This window comes from Pogona vitticeps, chromosome 1 (assembly GCF_051106095.1).
Source record: "Pogona vitticeps strain Pit_001003342236 chromosome 1, PviZW2.1, whole genome shotgun sequence".
Lineage (NCBI taxonomy): Eukaryota > Metazoa > Chordata > Lepidosauria > Squamata > Agamidae > Pogona > Pogona vitticeps.
Window position 1 is genome coordinate 341876542 of NC_135783.1, and position 18208 is coordinate 341894749.

The 18208-nt window shown below is 41.7% G+C and overlaps 1 protein-coding gene across 1 annotated transcript in view; it reads left to right on the forward strand.

Moving 5' to 3' along the window:
- TDRD9 (tudor domain containing 9) overlaps positions 1 to 18208 on the forward strand; it is a 144531-nt gene that overhangs the window by 71652 nt on the left and 54671 nt on the right. Inside the window, exons 8-16 of the mRNA XM_072986726.2 lie at positions 442 to 545; positions 5900 to 5961; positions 7661 to 7715; positions 8706 to 8790; positions 9651 to 9708; positions 14232 to 14336; positions 15160 to 15257; positions 16797 to 16928; positions 17965 to 18130. Of these exons, the coding sequence (XP_072842827.2) occupies positions 442 to 545; positions 5900 to 5961; positions 7661 to 7715; positions 8706 to 8790; positions 9651 to 9708; positions 14232 to 14336; positions 15160 to 15257; positions 16797 to 16928; positions 17965 to 18130 (865 nt within the window). The remainder of the gene's footprint in view (positions 1 to 441; positions 546 to 5899; positions 5962 to 7660; positions 7716 to 8705; positions 8791 to 9650; positions 9709 to 14231; positions 14337 to 15159; positions 15258 to 16796; positions 16929 to 17964; positions 18131 to 18208) is intronic.

The following is an 18208-nucleotide window of genomic DNA, read 5'->3' on the forward strand; positions in this document are numbered from 1 at the left end:
TTGTAACAGTGAGATCGTTAAGTCTAGAAGGTTCAAAATAACTGTCTTTTCAGATAGATCTCAAGGGGCCGATTCCAGCCTATATCTTTTTCTTCTTGACACTCTTCGTAGTGCATGTGAGGAGAAAGGGCGTGTCTGTCAAGGCTTTTCACAGATAAATGCACAAATTTTAGAGCTGCTTGCCAAGAATAATTATTAGCCAGGGTCATACTGATTTTCATGGTTCAGAAAAGTGGATAAAAGTTTGGCACTTCAGCAGTGTCCCAGCTCAGATCAAAAGCTTATATAGGAAGCAGTCAGTGATACTGTGACCATGTCCAGACAGGCATATAGCTTGCTATATGGACTGCTTTGCTGCTGTTCGCTTCAAAACAAATTGCAGGGTGCACACTTGACTTAGAGCACAGTATCCTATGTTTAAAGATTTTTCTTTCCTCCTAGATTCCTGCATCGGTTTTTGAGGAACCAGCAATATTTCCAGAGATGTACAAAGCTGCAGTCACTCTGATCCAGTGGTTTGATAATCTGGAAATGGAAGAAAGTGGGTAAGTTACTGCTGACCTGCATGCAATCATACACATAACGTCTGCATCTTTGAAGAACAAAGCTTAAAAGAGGGGTGGGCACCTTTTGTTGGGCCCAGGGGCCAATTTCACCCCACCCACTCTTTTGCTGCTACTGCATGCCATTGAAATTCAGTACTTTTGTTTTACACAAAAGGGAAAGGCTCTTTTGGGTTTCCTGTGTGTGTATTCTCGCACTCCAGGAGCCCTAAAGAACCCTTTAAAAAGCAAGGCAACAGAGAATTAATCTAATCCAAAAGCAGGACACCACTTGTGGCACAACAGAAACTCTCTAGGCCTAAGTAGCATCAGAAAAAAAAGGGAAAGCAGCAGGCAGAGAGCCACCGATAGCTACTCACCAAAGACACCACCAACAGCGCAGTGCCAAGAACCAAGGTAGATTTGAATTAAATCAGATAGATTTTTATTAAATTTTATTTTTAAATGTTGATTTAAATCAGAAAATCAGGTTTTTAAATTTAAATCAGATTTTTAAAATTTTAAATCAGGTTTTTAAAATTTTTAAAATTTAAATGGGATTGTTTTAAATAAAATGCTTACTGATTTAATATATGTGATTTAAATCAAATACACCCTGTTGAGAACCACAAAAGAGAAATGTCCCAGGTATGCCCAGACAACTTCCACTTACCAAAGGCAGCTGCATGCTGGGACATTTTGCAGAGTCCACCCCCGTGGATCCCACATCCCCACTGAAGTAAACAGAAGAGTCTCAACCCCCATCAACTTATATAGATGTAACAGAATAAATACAAAATAAATTAATACAGCGGTTTTTAAAAAAAAAAATCAGTCAAACAGGGAAATCACCCTCCACCCCAAACTGGGAGAGAATAGCAAAATAAAACACACACACAGAGCCCCTTTTCCCCCAAACCAAGAAAAGCAATAGAGGGTCCTTGATCTAAATTCCTGGCTTGCTTTAAATGTGGGCAGCTGTTACTGCTGCACTGCCAGATTTGGCGGGTTTTGGCAGTGCTTAGCATGTGTCTGAAATATTTTGCACCATGTTGTGTTTTTCTGTTTCCCCCTATTTTTACCCCATATGCAACAGGTCTTCTGTCTTCCTCCCCCTTGTGTACTTGTATGAGACTGTTCTCCCCAAATTAGGCTGTACATTCTGGTTGTTATGTTTGTTATGTGTTGTCACTGGAACCGAATTATAGTGAGGTAAGTGAATTTTTTAAGGAGTGGGTTTACCAATTCCTCAGTGGATTTTTCATGGCTGAGTGGAGATTCCAACCCAGGTCACTTAAGTCTTTGTCTGTCACTCAGTCTGCTACACCACACTGGCATTATAACTAATCAGGAAATACATTTTTAATTGCAACTCTGTCTATTGCCATTTCAAGAAATGTCCTACCGTTTTATTGTATTATATCATTCTTGCCTGTTTTTGTGGAGTTACCCTTTATTCTGCTTATATTAATATAAGTTTGGCATTACAGCAAAAAAACAACAACCCACAGAACTTACTGTATTTAAAATATTCTCAAGGACAGCTGTATTTGAGTGATTTTCCAAGCGATGTCATATGAAAAGTTTGTTAGCTTTAGGGTAAGGTTGTTTCTGTGTCTGTGGTTGATGTCTGAAATAATAATAATAATAATAACTTTTAATAGGAAGTGGCTGAATAAGAATTGCACAGAAAGCATTGAATAGGGTTGGGTCTCGAATACAGCCGGGAAAAAGAAATAAAATTATTCATCTTTTATTTGGCTTTGAATTCTTATGTACAGGTTAATTCAGAGTGCAGAACAGATTAAATCAGTTTAATTGGTCTTGCTCTGCAGCATTTTTTTAGCTTGGCATTCACTGAGCACAGAAACCTAAAAGCCTAGTACAAAAATAATTTTAATCATGATGGCTGCTCCTGATTTAAAATTACATTCTCTTGTATGAACAGCTTTGTTCATAAAATATATGTCTTAAAAGATAAATTGCTACCTCTTTTTGGTTAGAAAGGTCAACCTGATAATTTGAATCAGTATAAGTTTTCAGATGGGCTTCTTTTTGCTGGACCCATATGGTGGTCCTATGTGTTGCAGAATATTAATAATAATCATGTGCAATCAAGTTACATACCTCCCAGGTAAAGAGAATAGATTCTATGATTCGTCATAGCTGACATTATCCCAGTAAAGGGTTAATACCAGAAGGAAACCAAAAAATCAGTCACAAACTGCTTGCAAAATCTTCTGGGCATTTCATTATAAGTGTCTTCATTGTAGCAATAATTCCAGGCCACTCCAGAATTTGTTAATCCTGTACAGTTTCTATTTACTTACATCATTTTTAGGTTCCATACTTAGGAGTAGCAAATTCAAAAATGATCAAAGATAGTCTTACAATTATGAAGAAAAAACTGTAGGTACATATGCTTAATTCCAAAAGTCATACAGACATGCAAAATATTAGGCTTAAAATAATTTAAAATCCTTAAAAACTGAACTTAAGCTTTTAAGTCAGGAAATACATCTCAGTTGTAAGCTTATAGCTATGTAAAGATGTAACAAGTGAGGTACCCCAGGGCTCAGGCCTTGCTCTTCAATATTTTTATTAATGACCTGGATCAGGGGGTGCAGGGAATGCTAATCAGATTTGCAGATGACATAAAACTGGGTGGAATAGCTCATATCCTGGAAGACTGCAACAAAATTCAGAATGACCTAGATAGGCTTGAGCACTGGGCTGAAAACAAGAGAATGAAATTCAACAGGGAGAAGTGCAATGTCCTCCACCTCGAAAAAAGAAGCCAAACACAAAGTTACAAGATGAGGAATAGCTGGCCCAGCAGTACTGTGAGTGAGAAGGATCTTGGGATCAATGTACATCACAAGCTCAATGTGAGCCAACAGTGTGATGTGGCTACAAAAAAGGCAAATGCTATTTTAGGCTGTATTAGTAGATGTATGGTCTCCAAATCCCACAAGGTCCTGGTTCCCCTTTATTTGGCACTGGTTAGGCCTAATCTTGAGTACTGTGTCTAGTTTTGGACATTGTACTTCAAGAAAGTTGGCAACAAATTGGAAAAAGTTCGGAGGAGGGCAACAATCAGGGGGCTGGAAACCAAGCACTGTGAGGGAAGACTGAATGAACTGGGCATGTTTAGCCTTGAGAAAAGAAGATTGAGAGATGATATGACAGCACTTTTCAAATACAGTGGTGCCCCACTTGACGACGTTAATCTGTTAAAATCGCTGTTAAGTGATATCGTGGTTAAGCGAAAGAAATAAACCCATTGAAATGCATTGAAAACTGGTTCAATGCACTCTAATGTGGGAAATACCTCATCGTAAAGCGAAGATCCTCCATCGGGGAAGCCATTTTCGATAGCTGTCTTCCGGAAATCAGCGGGTGGCCATTTTGAAAACCCTACGATCGGCTGTTTTTGATCGTCGTGAAGCAAAAAATCGGTTCCCAAAGCAGAAAAAAGATCGTTGTGAAGCGGATTTCCCCCATTGAAGCATCGTTTTGCGATTGCAATAGCAATCGCAAAAACCTCATCGTGAAGCAATTTCATCGTCTACCGGGGTAGTCGTCAAGTGGGGCACCACTGTAATTGAAAGGCTGTCATACAGAGGAGGGGCAGGATCTGTTCTCAATCAACCCAGAGTGCAGGGCACACAAAAATGGGCTCAAGTTAAAGATAGCCAAATATTCAGTTGAATATCAGTAAAAACTTCCTAACTATTAGAGCAGTACGACAGTGTAACCAGTTACCTCAAGAGGTGATGTGCTCCAACACTGGAACTAAATTTATTCAAAATAAATTTAGACAACCACCTGGCAGGTATCCTTTGATTTGTATTCCTGCATTGAGCAGGGGGTTGGAATTGATGGCCTTATAGGCCCTTCCAAGTTAATGATTCTATGATTCTCTCGCATTATTAATACTTTTAATGGAATCTTTGAAGAAGCCTGATACTTTTACTACCAAATGCAGGTTTTGTGTCATAATACAATAAAAATCTGTTGGCTTTCAGATCCCAGAAGTAAAGTTGGCTACCTACAGCAATTCGTGTTGGCCTAATAATTCTTACAGAGTGAAAAGGCTTGTTTTGCACCCCCATTGATTTATTTTGTACTCCTGTGTATAGATCCTAGCAGTGTTTATATTTAGAAAGGCTCTAGGTAAATCTTGTAATTGGGGGAAAAACCTTTTGTCAGACTGAGTTAATGTCATAATTTTGTAGCGTGGTGCTTTGCCTCATATTAAAAGTTTGCTAAAATTATAGCATACATATTTACTAGCTTGTCTCTGATGGCAGCTTGTATCACCCTATATACCCCAAGCTAGTTAACTAGCATGCTAGTTAAATGAAATTCTACAAATGGTATTTTTGTTCATAATATTGTCAGGAGTTCATCGGAGTGGAAGAGCCACTAACTCTAACTTATCCTTTATATAACCCTGCAGAGTATTAAACTTTAGACTTTGCAGGCAGTTTGTAAGCTTCATCATGGAATGAAATTGTGAATTTTGCTTCACAGGCTATTCAATAGGATTTGCCAGGGCCATTTTCTGCACCGGGTGGCCATTTTGGAACCGCCAATCAGCTGTTCTGCAAACATCGCAATGCGAAGATCTGTAAGCAAAACGCTTACCGATCATCGCAATGCGATGTTTTCCCTATCTAATACATCGCAATGCGATCGCAGTAGCGATCACAAAAAACGGGTCACTATGGGGATTAGTCGTTAAACGGTGTGCTTGTTAAGCGAGGCATCACTGTACGTGGGCTGCACAATGGGATAAATAGGAGCATGTCAAATTGCACACACACAAAACAAACAGGCCCAGAAGCCGTAGCGCTGTGCCAGAAAGGAGTGGGACAGCTCTAACAAGAGACAGGGTGGAGCACTCTTAAATCACGTGTGGGCGCTGTAATTTGATTCAAACCAAACCACACCACAAGCAATCCAAATAGCAATCTTTATATATACCCATCTGGTGAGGCCCTGAGATGCTTTTAAGGTGATGCGTGGGAAGAGAGAGACTGCTGTGTTTGTAAAAGCTTGATACGTATGTGACTCCAGGTTATTTGAAATAAAATAGGGGATGTTAATATTTCTCTTTATGACAAGGCTGTAGGGGACGTCTTGCTTTTGGTTTCCTTATGAATGTGTGTACAAATGAAGAAAATGTAGCTTTAGGTAACCCTTGGGAAACATATCTGTTCAGTTAACTGAGTAATATTAAATGTAAAGTGGGGGAAGTTCAGTAGTCAATGTTGTAAGCAAATCTGTTCCTTAGGCCTTCAAAAAAACAGATTGTAATTGTTTTAATGTAAAACTATTTTTTCTAATACCAGGAAAGGAAACCATAATTTGCACTTCGTGTCAGAGCGTGGAAGTGTGCTGGTGTTTTTACCAGGTAAGGAAAATAGAAAATAAAGATAGAAAATCTGTCAATGTCACTTACTTTGGTGTACATTTCTTTCTTTTTCTCTCTCTCTCTCTTTCTATCCAGACTACAAAGAAGTCTAAATATTTGTAAATTCTTCGGAAGAAACTGAAATAAATTTGTCCTCCATGACAGCCATATCCTATAGTGCAGTGATTAGACGTGGGAGAATTGTCTTCTTACCCACTGGGAGACGAAGATGAATCTCGCTGGCACAGTGTGCCAATCGTGGCAATGGCCCGGCGGGACACGACCCGCCTGCCTGCTCAGCTGGCCACTCCGGCGAAGGGGTGGGACGTTGACTCTTCCCCACTCAGCTGCTAAGTGGCCAGCCAAGCAGGGAGGCAGGGCAGCGCCAGCCTGGCTACTGTTGCGATTGGTGCACTGTCGAGTATGCTGGCCCAACATGCAGTGAATGGAAATGGACCTATGGATTGGGTATTAATTGGGTTGGCCCCTGTACCGGCAAGATTCATCTTCGTCTCCTGGGGGAGACGAAGAGGAGTCTCCCGTGTCTACAACTGTTTTCCCCTCCTGCCTTGTCTACTTTGACTGGTAGTAGCTTTCCAAGAAGTTGGGCAACAATATTTTCTGTTGCTTGCTATCAGATTCTTTTCTTTGTTGTTTTAATGTTGGGAATGTTGAGAACCAGTCCTGAGACTGTTTATATATGCAAACCATATTCTTTATGGCTCCCACCCCTTAGGAATTCCAAATTTAAACTGGAAAAACTGAATGGAGGTTGAGGACTACTAGCCTAATGGTTCACTGTTAGTTGTCTGTATGCCTGCCCCAGGATTTTCTTCGTGTGAACATAACAAATATGTTAATATCTGGCCAGCAGTATGAAAGTTCTAGATTTGCCTAGAACAAAGTTCTAGATTTGACTAGAACTCTACTTTCATAGCAGTATGAAAGTTCTAGATTTGATACAAATACTGACCTTCAGCCTTGCCTGATCAGCTCAAACCCTCTGCCTCCTGACTTTTGGTTGGCAGCGATTGATCTCAGACACCCTATGCTGAAGAATGTGCTGGATCTGTTTGCCTATGGATTATAGCTCCCAGAATCCCAGAGTTAGCATTACCAGCAGCCCATGCTGGTGATAGAATTCTGGGAGTTTTAGTCCAAAGCCTTCCAGATGTTTCCCATGTCTGGAACATGCCCATTATTATTGATCATCCACAATCCAAGTCTCTTAAATGAGATTGAATGTGTACTGAAGAATTAAAATGATCTACAGGAGAACTTAAAGACACAGGAATGCAGAGAAGATAATATAATAATAGAGATGTGAAAACATGAGTTTTGATCTCGGCATGAAATGACGAGCAGCAGCGTGTGAACACATATCAGATTAGAGAATTCAGTGAAATTTTCAAGGGGATGCCCATAGTTAGTCTTTTTCAGGAAAAGCAAAGGGCCTTGTGGCATCTCGGGTCTACTGAGGCTACACTCCAAGCGTCCAAACAAGCACGTTGCAGTCCTTAAAAGCTTTTATCAAATAAAACTGGTTTACTCTTCAAGCTGCCACAAAACTCTTTATTGTTTTGTTTTGTGAAAGAGACGTGTATAGTTGAACAAAGTTGTACAGGACTGTCCTTTTTGTGCTTTCTTAGCTCAGTGTAAGCATGTAGTGTGTTATTACCAGTTATTTTTCACCCTCTAGGTTTGTTGGAAATAAACCGCATGCATGAGCTTCTCACAGCCATGACTCATAGGAGGTGAGTTGTAATCTGCCTCTTTATGGTGCTAGGCTCCCTACAGGAACCTAAGTGTTTACAAATACTTTGGACTTTTCTGTATAAATAGACTAAATTGCATGGTTTGAAGCCATTCAGGACAGGGGTTGCCATAATAGCTCAAACAAGGCATTCCTTCCTTCCTTCCTTCCTTCCTTCCTTCCTTCCTTCCTTCCTTCCTTCCTTCCATTCCTTCCTTCCATTCCATTCCATTCCATTCCATTCCATTCCATTCCATTCCATTTATACTGTAGGTTTTACTCCTACCACCTTTCTTCATCTCTGTGAAGATTTCATTTATCCCATCACTCATTGCAGACAGTATTGTACTGTTTATCTTGTTGTTAGCTGCACAGAGTGGCCTGGTTGCCATATGGTGCAGGATATAATCCCAATCAATCAGTCAACCAACCAACCAACCAATCAGAAAGGCTTTGCCACTAACCATCCTGATCACCCCCATAGTGGCCAAGTTTCTTTCTCTGCTCCTTCCTCTTTGACATCTCTTTGTTCTTCCCACATTACAGAGGTAAGGGGACACTTCCTAAACTGATGACTCAGAAATGGAGAATGGGTCTGGGATTCCACAGTTCATGGAAATGTGTTCAGGGACCCTAAGTCTGCCTCTCCCCCCTTAGTAGAAAAGCATCTTGAGGTTTTTTGTTCTTGTTCAGTTGGAACCAGACAGTCGTGGTTATTATTAGTGCAGAAGTGGAAACCTGTGGGCCCTCCAGATGTTTTGCAAAATAATCTGGAGAGTAACAGTTGCCCATGCTATATTGAGGAGATAGATTAACGGTGTGATGGAAAAGGTTGTGAAGGTAGCTAGGGAAGGAAGCAAAAAAGCCCGCATTATATCTTCACAAAATATGCTATTATGAGACTGTTTTGAAGATCCTGTTTTGAGGGACCGTCTGTCTTCCTCCCTTTTATGGTTGTGTTCACATATATTTCTCAAATGCATTTCCTTAGGTTCCAAGTATATCCACTCCATTCCAGTGTCACCCTGGAAGACCAGAACAATGTGTTTTTGGCTCCTGTTCCCAGTTACCGAAAAGTAAGTTTTTAGTTAGTGCTGTGATTCCTGTTTCTGGCACGAAGGTGAGGCAGTGCCATACTTTAGCAACTACGAGGAAGTTGGAAAGAAGTCAGGGCACTGGGATTTATGAACCAGAGTCAGAAATGAGGAAGAGAGTTCCACCCACCACACAGAGGTTGTTATTTTTATCTCCAGTTTCCTCCAAGTGCAAAAGTGCAATAATTTTCACATTATAAACACTGGATGGTACTCAGATGTTTACAACGGCTATTACTGTTTATCATGTTTGTGATCATTGGGGAGATAATGTGGTCCCAAGAAACAGTATACTGATAGCCGAGTACAGTGGTGCCTCGCTTAGCGATCGCTCCGTTGAGCGGCGAAATTGCTTAGCGATGGACTTTTTGCCATCGCAAAAGCGATCGCTTAGCGATGGTCCCTATGGGGAAAATTCACTTTGCGATGATTGCGGGGAAGCGATCATGGCAAAGCGACCCTTTTTTAACAGCTGATTGGCGGTTTTGAAATGGCCGCCGGAAAAACAAAATGGCCGCCTGCTGTTTTGCCTCGCTTAAGAGGCAGCGAAAATGGCGGCGCTATGGAGGATTTTCGCTGAAAGGTAAGTTTTTAAGCCCATAGGAACGCATTAAACGCGTTTTAATGTGTTTCTATTGGCTTTTAAAAATCATTTAGCGATGAAATCGCTTAGTGACGCTTTTCTGGAACGGATTAACGTCGCTAAGCGAGGCACCACTGTATTTACATTTGCAATTGCCTTTGTTTTTATGAGCATTTCTGAAATAGGACCCGCTGTAATATTTTCCTTCCTCCCTTTCCTATTCTATCATCATCATCAGTTGTTATTTTAATTTTTTTAGATTCTCCTGTCTACAAATATAGCAGAGAGTTCTGTCACAGTTCCTGACGTCAAATATGGTGAGCATGTTGGGATGTTTGTGAACAAGAGGGAAAGAAATAAGTATACTTGTCTGCTTTTGCTTTATTATTGAGTTAGCCTTGCTTGAACTCATTTGTATCCTATGTTTTTAAGGTGGTATTGGGTATTTTATCGAAGATTCAGTTTTCTGCTCTAGAGCCTTTTTTGTTTACACAGACTCCCCCAAATGGAGCCACCCCCTGCAAAACAGAAAACTGAAATGGCTAGAAGTCGCTTTTCATTTCTGAAAAATTAGTCTTCTGGGGTATTAAATGATGTGTGGTGGGTCAGTCTCTTAGAGTTGCTGGATAGCTCAGTGGTTTAGGTCTCTGGAGCCAGAGGTTGGGAATTTGATTCCCCATTGTGCCTCCTTGATGGGCTGGACTTGATGATCCATCGGATCCCTCCCAGTTCTGCAGTTCCAAGGTTATTATTTGAAAAAAGATGGATTGGTACTGCTGATAGCTTCCATGATCTGCAGTTCACCTGGTTTGTCAGAAAAAGAGGCTTAGGGAGCTACAAAACAGGCTTGGGGTTAGTGCCCCTATGTTGTCCGCTCCAGACTTAGGAGAGAATGTAGATTCCCTTAATTGTATTTCAGAACTGAAGTCAGAATTGCTGTGGTCTGATTCTCCATCCCTTATTCTATAACTTTTTCAAAGGCAATTCTAAAGTTAAAGCAGACTGTGTTCTGTTGCCAAAAACCAAATTCTGCCCAAGGAAATTCATATTTTGTGCAAGTGAAAGTGGGGGGGGAGAGGAATGTATTTATGGCTTTTGGCAATAACTACTCAGATTAAATTAGGTGTAGTATTTTAATTTGCTATGATTCATTCAATTTGCATAATATCAGAAGCAGTGCTTGCAGTTATTCCTGTTTGGCAAATACCAAAGAGGACAAAAGTGATATATGATGGAAGCAGGGGATGCATAAAGGAGGACAAGACGGCGGCATCATCTATCTCGCCACACTGGCGAAGCCTTACTCAAAACCTGGTTGGGCTTTTTGAATCTTTTCCAAGCAGTCTGCTTCCACACATGACTTATGATCAGAGCTAAAAACATGAAGTTCTTAAAATGAAAATGGAAATTCGAATTTCCCACCCTTTCTCCCTGCCTTTTTGCTTTCGGAGGTCTCAAAGGGCTTCCTCCGATGTCAGGCGGAAAGCCCTTTGAGAGCTCCGAAGGCTTCCAGCAGCAGGGCTTCGCTGGAAGGCATCTGGGGGTCCGCCCCCTGCTGCCACCGCTGGGAGCCGCACTGAGCAATCCCGGCCATGCTTGGACTCCTGGACAGTCCAGGAGTCCAAGCATGGCCGGGATTGCCCAGTGTGGCGCTGCTCGCAGCAGCCGCGGTGGAAGCAGGGGACCTCCGGATGCCTTCCAGGGCTTCTCTGCCGCCATGGGAGGCATCTCAGAGGTCCCCCCCCCGCCGCTGATAGTGGCTCCGAAGCGCTATCGGCGGTAGGGGGACCTCTGAGATGCCTCCCATGGCGGCAGAGAAGCCCTGGAAGGCATCCGGAGGCACGGCCTACGGACTGGAAGGGGGAGGTGTGGAAAGCGGCAAATTTGAATTTGCCGCTTTCCCCACCTCCCCCTTCCGGTCCGTAGGTCGATTTTCTGGCCACAAGTCGAAGTGAAACTTTGCGGCCGGAGAAGTACGTAGGTCGAAAAGTACGTAGGTCAAGCCGACCGTAACTCAAGACTCCACTGTATATTGTGCACAGTACATGCAGTGTTGATCAAAAGCAATAGATTTGAACCATAGCTTGGAAAAACTCCATTTTTGGACTAGAGTCTCCAAACCAGCATGGCCACTAGCTGAAGGTTTCTGGTGGTCGTGACCCCCAAATACAACTTTTCCAAGTTGTGGCTTAAAAAGTTCTAAACAGATGGATTGTGGCTTTTTAGAGCCATCTTCTTTGAGATACCTGTACTGAAGAAGGTTGTGTTTTCAAGCCACCTCTTCTTGATCATGTCCTTAATCCTCTCTAGTGTTGATAGAAATGAATCCTGGTCTTAGGCTAGGAAGTGTGAGTGTTTCGGGGCATGAATCATCTAGAGAATTATGTAAAGAGACACAAGTGCAAGATGGGGTTGGAGTTAGCAGCTACTGGGCAGAGGAAGCTCTGTATCTCTGCCAGAAGAGACTTGTGTCTTTATTTTCACATCCCAGCATTCCCTCTCGTGGGATCTTTCTTGGTTCTGCTTGCTTTGCTGGTTCTTTGTATCTGTTTGACCTTTGTGCTAGCAGTAGCCCCAAGCGTTAGTCTCGTGACCCGTGGTGAGAGCAGCCGTGAGCTAAGAAGGGCTGCGTGAATGCCCTTGTCTCTATCCATTTACAGCTGCTTGATGTAAAGGGGGACAGGCTTTTTAGTCGGCAGTCAGAAGCTTCTCCTCTGTCCCCCAAAAACTCATCTTGAAGAAGACAGCTCCAATTTAATTAATCTGCCATTGACTTTAGCAGCTTTTATTTTCAAAAGGCACAGAGATCGAATAATTTATATTTTGGAGTACAGCTTCCAGAATCACAGTCAGTGTGACCATTGATCATGCAAGTTGTAGGATTCTGGGAAATGCAGTTATGGTTATCAAAAGTTATTGTTATTCTCCCCCCTTAAATACCATGCAGAAGATTCTGATTACACATACTGTTTAGTTCATTTGGTTTTAAAATTCTGATTACTTACAAGATCAGCTGTGTGGGTGGTTGCAGCAAAACAGCCGAGAGTCTTCTTGTACTTTACATAACAAATGGATTAATTCTTTAAGATGTCTCAAAACATGTCATGGCCTAAGGTTATGTGACAATCTTCAACATTGAGTAGGTTTCTGAACCTGGGTTTCCCTGCCTGTATTCCGACACTGTAACCACCGATCTAAATGGATGTGCATTTGTTGAGATGCTGTAGATGTGACAAGAGAATACCTCTAGGGACTGTAAAATATGTAACCTGTTGGGACCGGTGCATTTAAATTTAGTAGCACTTTGGAACAGAATACTGAAAAGCACAGAATTGTTTTCTACTTACGGGACACGTGCTTTCAAGCATATCCAGCCTTCTCATACCTAGAGTTTTACAGATGTGCTGGAGTATTTTTACCGTCTTCCACTGGGTGTTGTAATGTGACACATCTGGAAGGCACTAATTTTAGGAAGGCTGATCAAATCAAAACAAGCTGGAGCTAATCAGTTATGTATTCGGACCAGATAGGCGGGGTATAAATCAAATAAATAAATAAATAAATTCCTAGAAGTCTTCTGTCCTTTCCCTTTGTCCCTACATGGATGAGGCTTTCTCTTTTCCCACTTCGATACTGTTCAGGTGTCATTCATTCCCCCCCCCCCAAAAAAAATGTATATGGAAGGATTGGGAGTAGCAGTCAAACTTTGTTCTCCATTTTCTTTCCCTCCAGAAAGAAAGAAAATTCTGAAGAGATCTCCCAGTTATCCTGTTTCCCTGAAAATAAGACCAACCTGAAAATAAGCCCTAGTATGATTTTTCAGGTTGGGATGTGGTGGCGCTGCGGGTTAAATCACAGAAGCCTCTGTGCTGCAAGGTCAGAAGACCAGCAGTCTTAAGATCGAATCCACGCGACGGAGTGAGCTCCCCTCGCTTGTCCCAGCTCCTGCCAACCTAGCAGTATGAAAGCATGTAAATGCGAGTAGATAAATAGGTACCACCACGGTGGGAAGATAACGAGGTTCCATGTCTAGTCGTGCTGGCCACTTGACCATGGAAACTGTCTATGGACAAACGCTGACTCTACAGCTCGTAGACAGGAATGACCACCGCCCCCTAGAGTCAGACTGGACTAAATGTCAAGGGGAACCTTTACCTTATGGTTTTTCAGGATGCTCGTAATATAAGCCATGCCCCCAAAATAAGCCCTAGTTAAGTGAAAGCCTGCCCTCCACCATTGTGCAGCATTGTGCAGCAACCAGAAGATGACATGACTATAAAATAAAACATCCCGTGAAAATAAGCCCTAATGCATTTTTTGAGCAGAAATTAATATAAGACCCTGTTTTATTTTCAGGAAAACACGGTAGATAGCCTGTTTGCAGCAACAGAAAACAACAAAGAATCTTGTGATGCCCTAACAGCCTTTAGTGTTGGAAAAATGGTTTGAGACACTGAGACAAAATATAAATAATAATCTTTATCTAGTTCTCTTAGGAAAAGGGCAAACAGGACATCCTAAGAAAACAATAAAACTACATAAGAAAAACATACCAAACAGTAAAAGGAACAAAACCTAACATTTGCTGAAGCCACGATGCATGCCTTGGGCACCAGATGCAGTCACAGTTCTCAACCCTCTGGACTTTCCTTTAAAAGCTTAAGTTTGTGAACATTCAAACTCTATAATCCCCATTAGCTCAGAACCGATCCCCCGTGGATATGCGGGTCTTACTGTATATGTGTTATGTCAACATGGAACCAAGAAACATTGGGGGCTGCATTGCAGAAACATTTTTTTATTACTCACAATTTTCTTCTCTGCTCTTTTTGCTCTATAGTCATTGATTTCTGTTTGACCAGAACTTTGGTTTGTGATGAACACACCAACTACCAAAGCTTGAGGTTATGCTGGGCTTCTAAAAACAGCTGCAATCAGAGGAGAGGTATGGTGCTTTTATGGAACATAGTTTTAATTTTCATGGAGGTCTCAACCCAGGAAGCCCCCTTTACATGTCTTCGTCATGGGCAGCAAAGCTTATTTTTTGCAATAGCAGCTATTTGTGATATCGGAGGTGTACCTCCGTGCCCAGGAACTGATTCTTGTATAGAGGGGTTGTACAAAGAAAGCAATAGGTGGGTGCCCCAGGTGCTCCAAATACCAAAATAGCAACACCCCATCAGTCAGTCTCTCAGTATGTTCAAGGCATGGCTCTTCACCTCCCCACTTCATCCTCTTAGCAGCCTTGTAAGGTAGGCCAAGCTGAGAAAAGTTATTACTTAATGGGCACTAAATCTGTAATTCAAAGCTCTAGCCACGATATCAACCTCCTTCTCCATTTGGGATGTGGAAGTTGAACAATACAACTCCCTGAGGGTGACAATATGTGTCATGGTGAGCAGAACAACTAAAAAAATCATCATACAGTATGCAAGCTTACTGTGGCTCAAACACCATCTGGTTGGTATGCATGTGAAGAACTTAAAAGTCCAAAAGTTCTTGGCAAGATGGATTTCCCCAGGCATATCTTTCTTAGATGTAAATCAGAAGGGGTGCAGGAAGCCATGGTTGCTGTTTTAAAGTTGCAGCTGTGGATTCAGTGTTACACCCCAGTTCTACAGACCAAGAAGCATAGACCAAGTGCGTGTGCACACCTTCCCGTTCAGCCATTTGTCATTGGTATGAAATTTTGAAGTGCAAATATGCCAGTTTAAGGGTAAAGCAGCTCAAGGATTATATATTCTTAAGACTCCCTGTGTTGTATAAAGGTCGGGCTGGTCGTGTTTCTAAAGGATACTGCTACAGGCTGGTATACAAAGACTTCTGGACAAACTGCATACCCGAGAACACCATGCCCGAGATGATGGTAAGAGTTACACACATTCTTTTTATATCTTTGTCCTAGAGGGAGATGATAATTTCTAAGAGCAGGAGGTGGTACAGGAAAGATGCATTTGGAAATGCATTTTATAAGGGAATGCACATTCACATTTGTTTGAAGTTTTATCCCACTGGTGTTATCAGTCGAATGACATTTGCAGGTTTTGTTCTGCCTTAAAAATGTGCATAACCTTATCTGATCCAAGGTAATGGTGATTTTATCTTGTTTAGGTAAATGCTCTTACATTTCAGTGTTCTGCTTATAACTTTTTGTTCCAGGTAAAGTTAAGAGGAAAAGCATGCTTAGCTTCCAAAAAGTATTGTTTTGTTTGTTTGTGTGCAGATCACCCAGAGTCGAACACGACTGGACAAATTGTCAAGGGGAACCTTAACTCCCAAGCTGCAAACCTCACTCCACCAATGGAGGGGCCACCCACCCTCAGGACCTCTGTCCTGTCGCCTCAGTCCATTCTCTTGCATTTAAGTTCTCTGAGAATGTGGATCAGGAGAGGGCAAAAAATCTTTGCACTTAGTGCCTTTGTGATCCCTGTCATAGCGTTAGTAATGTTGCAACAGATTTGCTTTGGTTCTTTTTCTGAAACACGTGTAGGCTTGGTCTTTCTTCCATTAATCTCTTCTTCTTTTGTTCATCTTCTGTTCATATTTTGTCTTTTTATTTTGTGTTGATCGGTTCGGTGCCTTTAGACACATCTTCACCGTTCACCTTTACGGTCAGGCAGTCTACCACCTTTCCCCCACTACAGGTGCCATTTTCACATTGGTTTTGCTCCAACGCTTCCTTTCGTAGCTTCCTTGTTAGGAACAGAACAGGCAGGTGGGAGCCACAACCCATTGCACGCAAGATTAGGAATATGCGCTTCTTCCTTAAAACTTCCTGTCATGTCCTAGCTCTTGGAAGATTCTGTCAGCAGCACACATGATTGATAAAATCAGTGATGAGATGAGATGTGTGGTATATGTCCCTCCAGCAGTCCCCCTGCAGGGCCATCCAGATCTGTGAGAAGCTTTCCTTGCTAGAAAAAAAAATATTCATGCTCAAAATCGCCATTCACATGCCAGAAACATTCATTTTGGGGTACAAGTGGCCTTCTTCATGCTGTTTCATTCCTTAACCTTTCTGAGGTTCAGAATTGTCTTTTTTTTCCTCTGAAGATCTCTCTTGAATCAAAATAATGTTCTTGTAGAAGTGAAAGCTTACCTTTCAATCCATGTCCATATTTGGGGAAAAGGGGCAGCTGTAGTCTGTCAAGGTTTAGGGTGTGTGAAGATGTGGAGATAGTGAACCTTAAATTTCCAGCACCTGCCGATACAGATGTGTTCTTTTCTAAGTGATCTGTTTTAGCTTCCTTTAAACATTTTGTGTTGGTTCCCATGTATCGTCTAGTTTTGCCCAGTGGGTGAAAAAAAATGTGCTTTGAGAGTATTCATTGGCAATGATGGCAAGTCAGTGTTTTTTGCAAACTAGGAATTGTCAGCAGTGTGCCATTGTGTTTTTTCCCCCCAGCGATGTCCATTAGAAACTACAGTGTTGAAGGTGAAGCTGCTTGACATGGGAGAACCAACGGCTTTGCTAGCAACAGCTCTGTCTCCTCCCAATATAAGTGACATTGAACAGACCATCCTACGTCTTAAAGAGGTATGCATTCCTTTCTTGTAAGTTTATCAATTAAAGTAAGTATAACCACACGTACAGGGCTCAGTAATTTTGTTTTCAATGTAGGCAGTTGTAAAAGAGGACAACTGTTCATGTGCTATGGAGACTGAAATGTTAGGAGTGGTGGCTGACAACAGATGAAGAAAAAATCAGTAAAGAAGAATATAAGCAGCATATATGGATAACACCACTGTAAATGGATTAAGGACAAACTGCATGCTGATGTAACCTAAATAGCAAGACAGTAATGCCCATGAAAAGTATTTTCCATTCATTGCCTGATCTATCTTTGGCATGACAGATCACAGATTTCACATATTTAACATTAACGTGTGCTCATGAATTTGAGTATAATTCTAGCACATACTGGGTGCAATTAGGATTACAATATGCTAGGAGCTGCTAAACGGCAGTAAGCTGTAATGAAATGCAGTTTGCTGGTGAGCTGTGTTGTATCACTCCAACTTAGTTTCTCCTGTGAGTGGGAATGGCTCAAAATCCCAGAAAGTTTCTGTCTGTAAAACATTTAGCATAACCTATCAACCTGGAACTTTGACTTGTCTCTACTCTAATCTTAGTCATAATCCTCCGATTGTTCTTGGCTTCCAAGACTCTGTCTTGTCAAATATGACTAAAGCTGGAGGTCTTGATTTGCATGCCATGCTAAACAAACCATGAATAGAAGATAGGTGGCTTGCTTAGCTCTGGGGTGTGGAATGTGTGGTTTTTCAGATGTTGCGGATTGTGGCTCCCTTCTTTCCTCTCTATTGAGTGTACTGGTAGGTCTGATAGGAGTTGTAGTCTAATAACACCTGTAGAGCAATGTGTTCCTAACTTCTCATTTTGCAGCTCCCACTTCCAGAAGGAGTAATCAAGCCAGTGGGCTTGTAAGCAGCAAGCCACGGTTCATTTGGAACCATGGCTTATTGTGATGTGCAAAGGGTTTTGGTTTTAAGCCTTTGTGTTGCTTGGCAGATCAACTTCCTATTAACATACCATTACTTCCATCTTGATATAGATAGGAGCCCTAGCAATTGGAGTTGGTTCTGAAGAAGAAAACCCTTATGATGGTGAATTGACCTTCCTCGGAAGGGTGTTGGCACAGTTACCAGTGAATCAGCACCTTGGCAAGCTCATTGTTCTTGGCCATGTCTTTGGCTGTCTGGAAGAATGCCTTATAATTGGTGAGTCAAAGGGATAAATATAGGTTACTCCTTAGACTGGGAATCTTGTTTGCCTGGGTTGTTAATCCATTACATTGT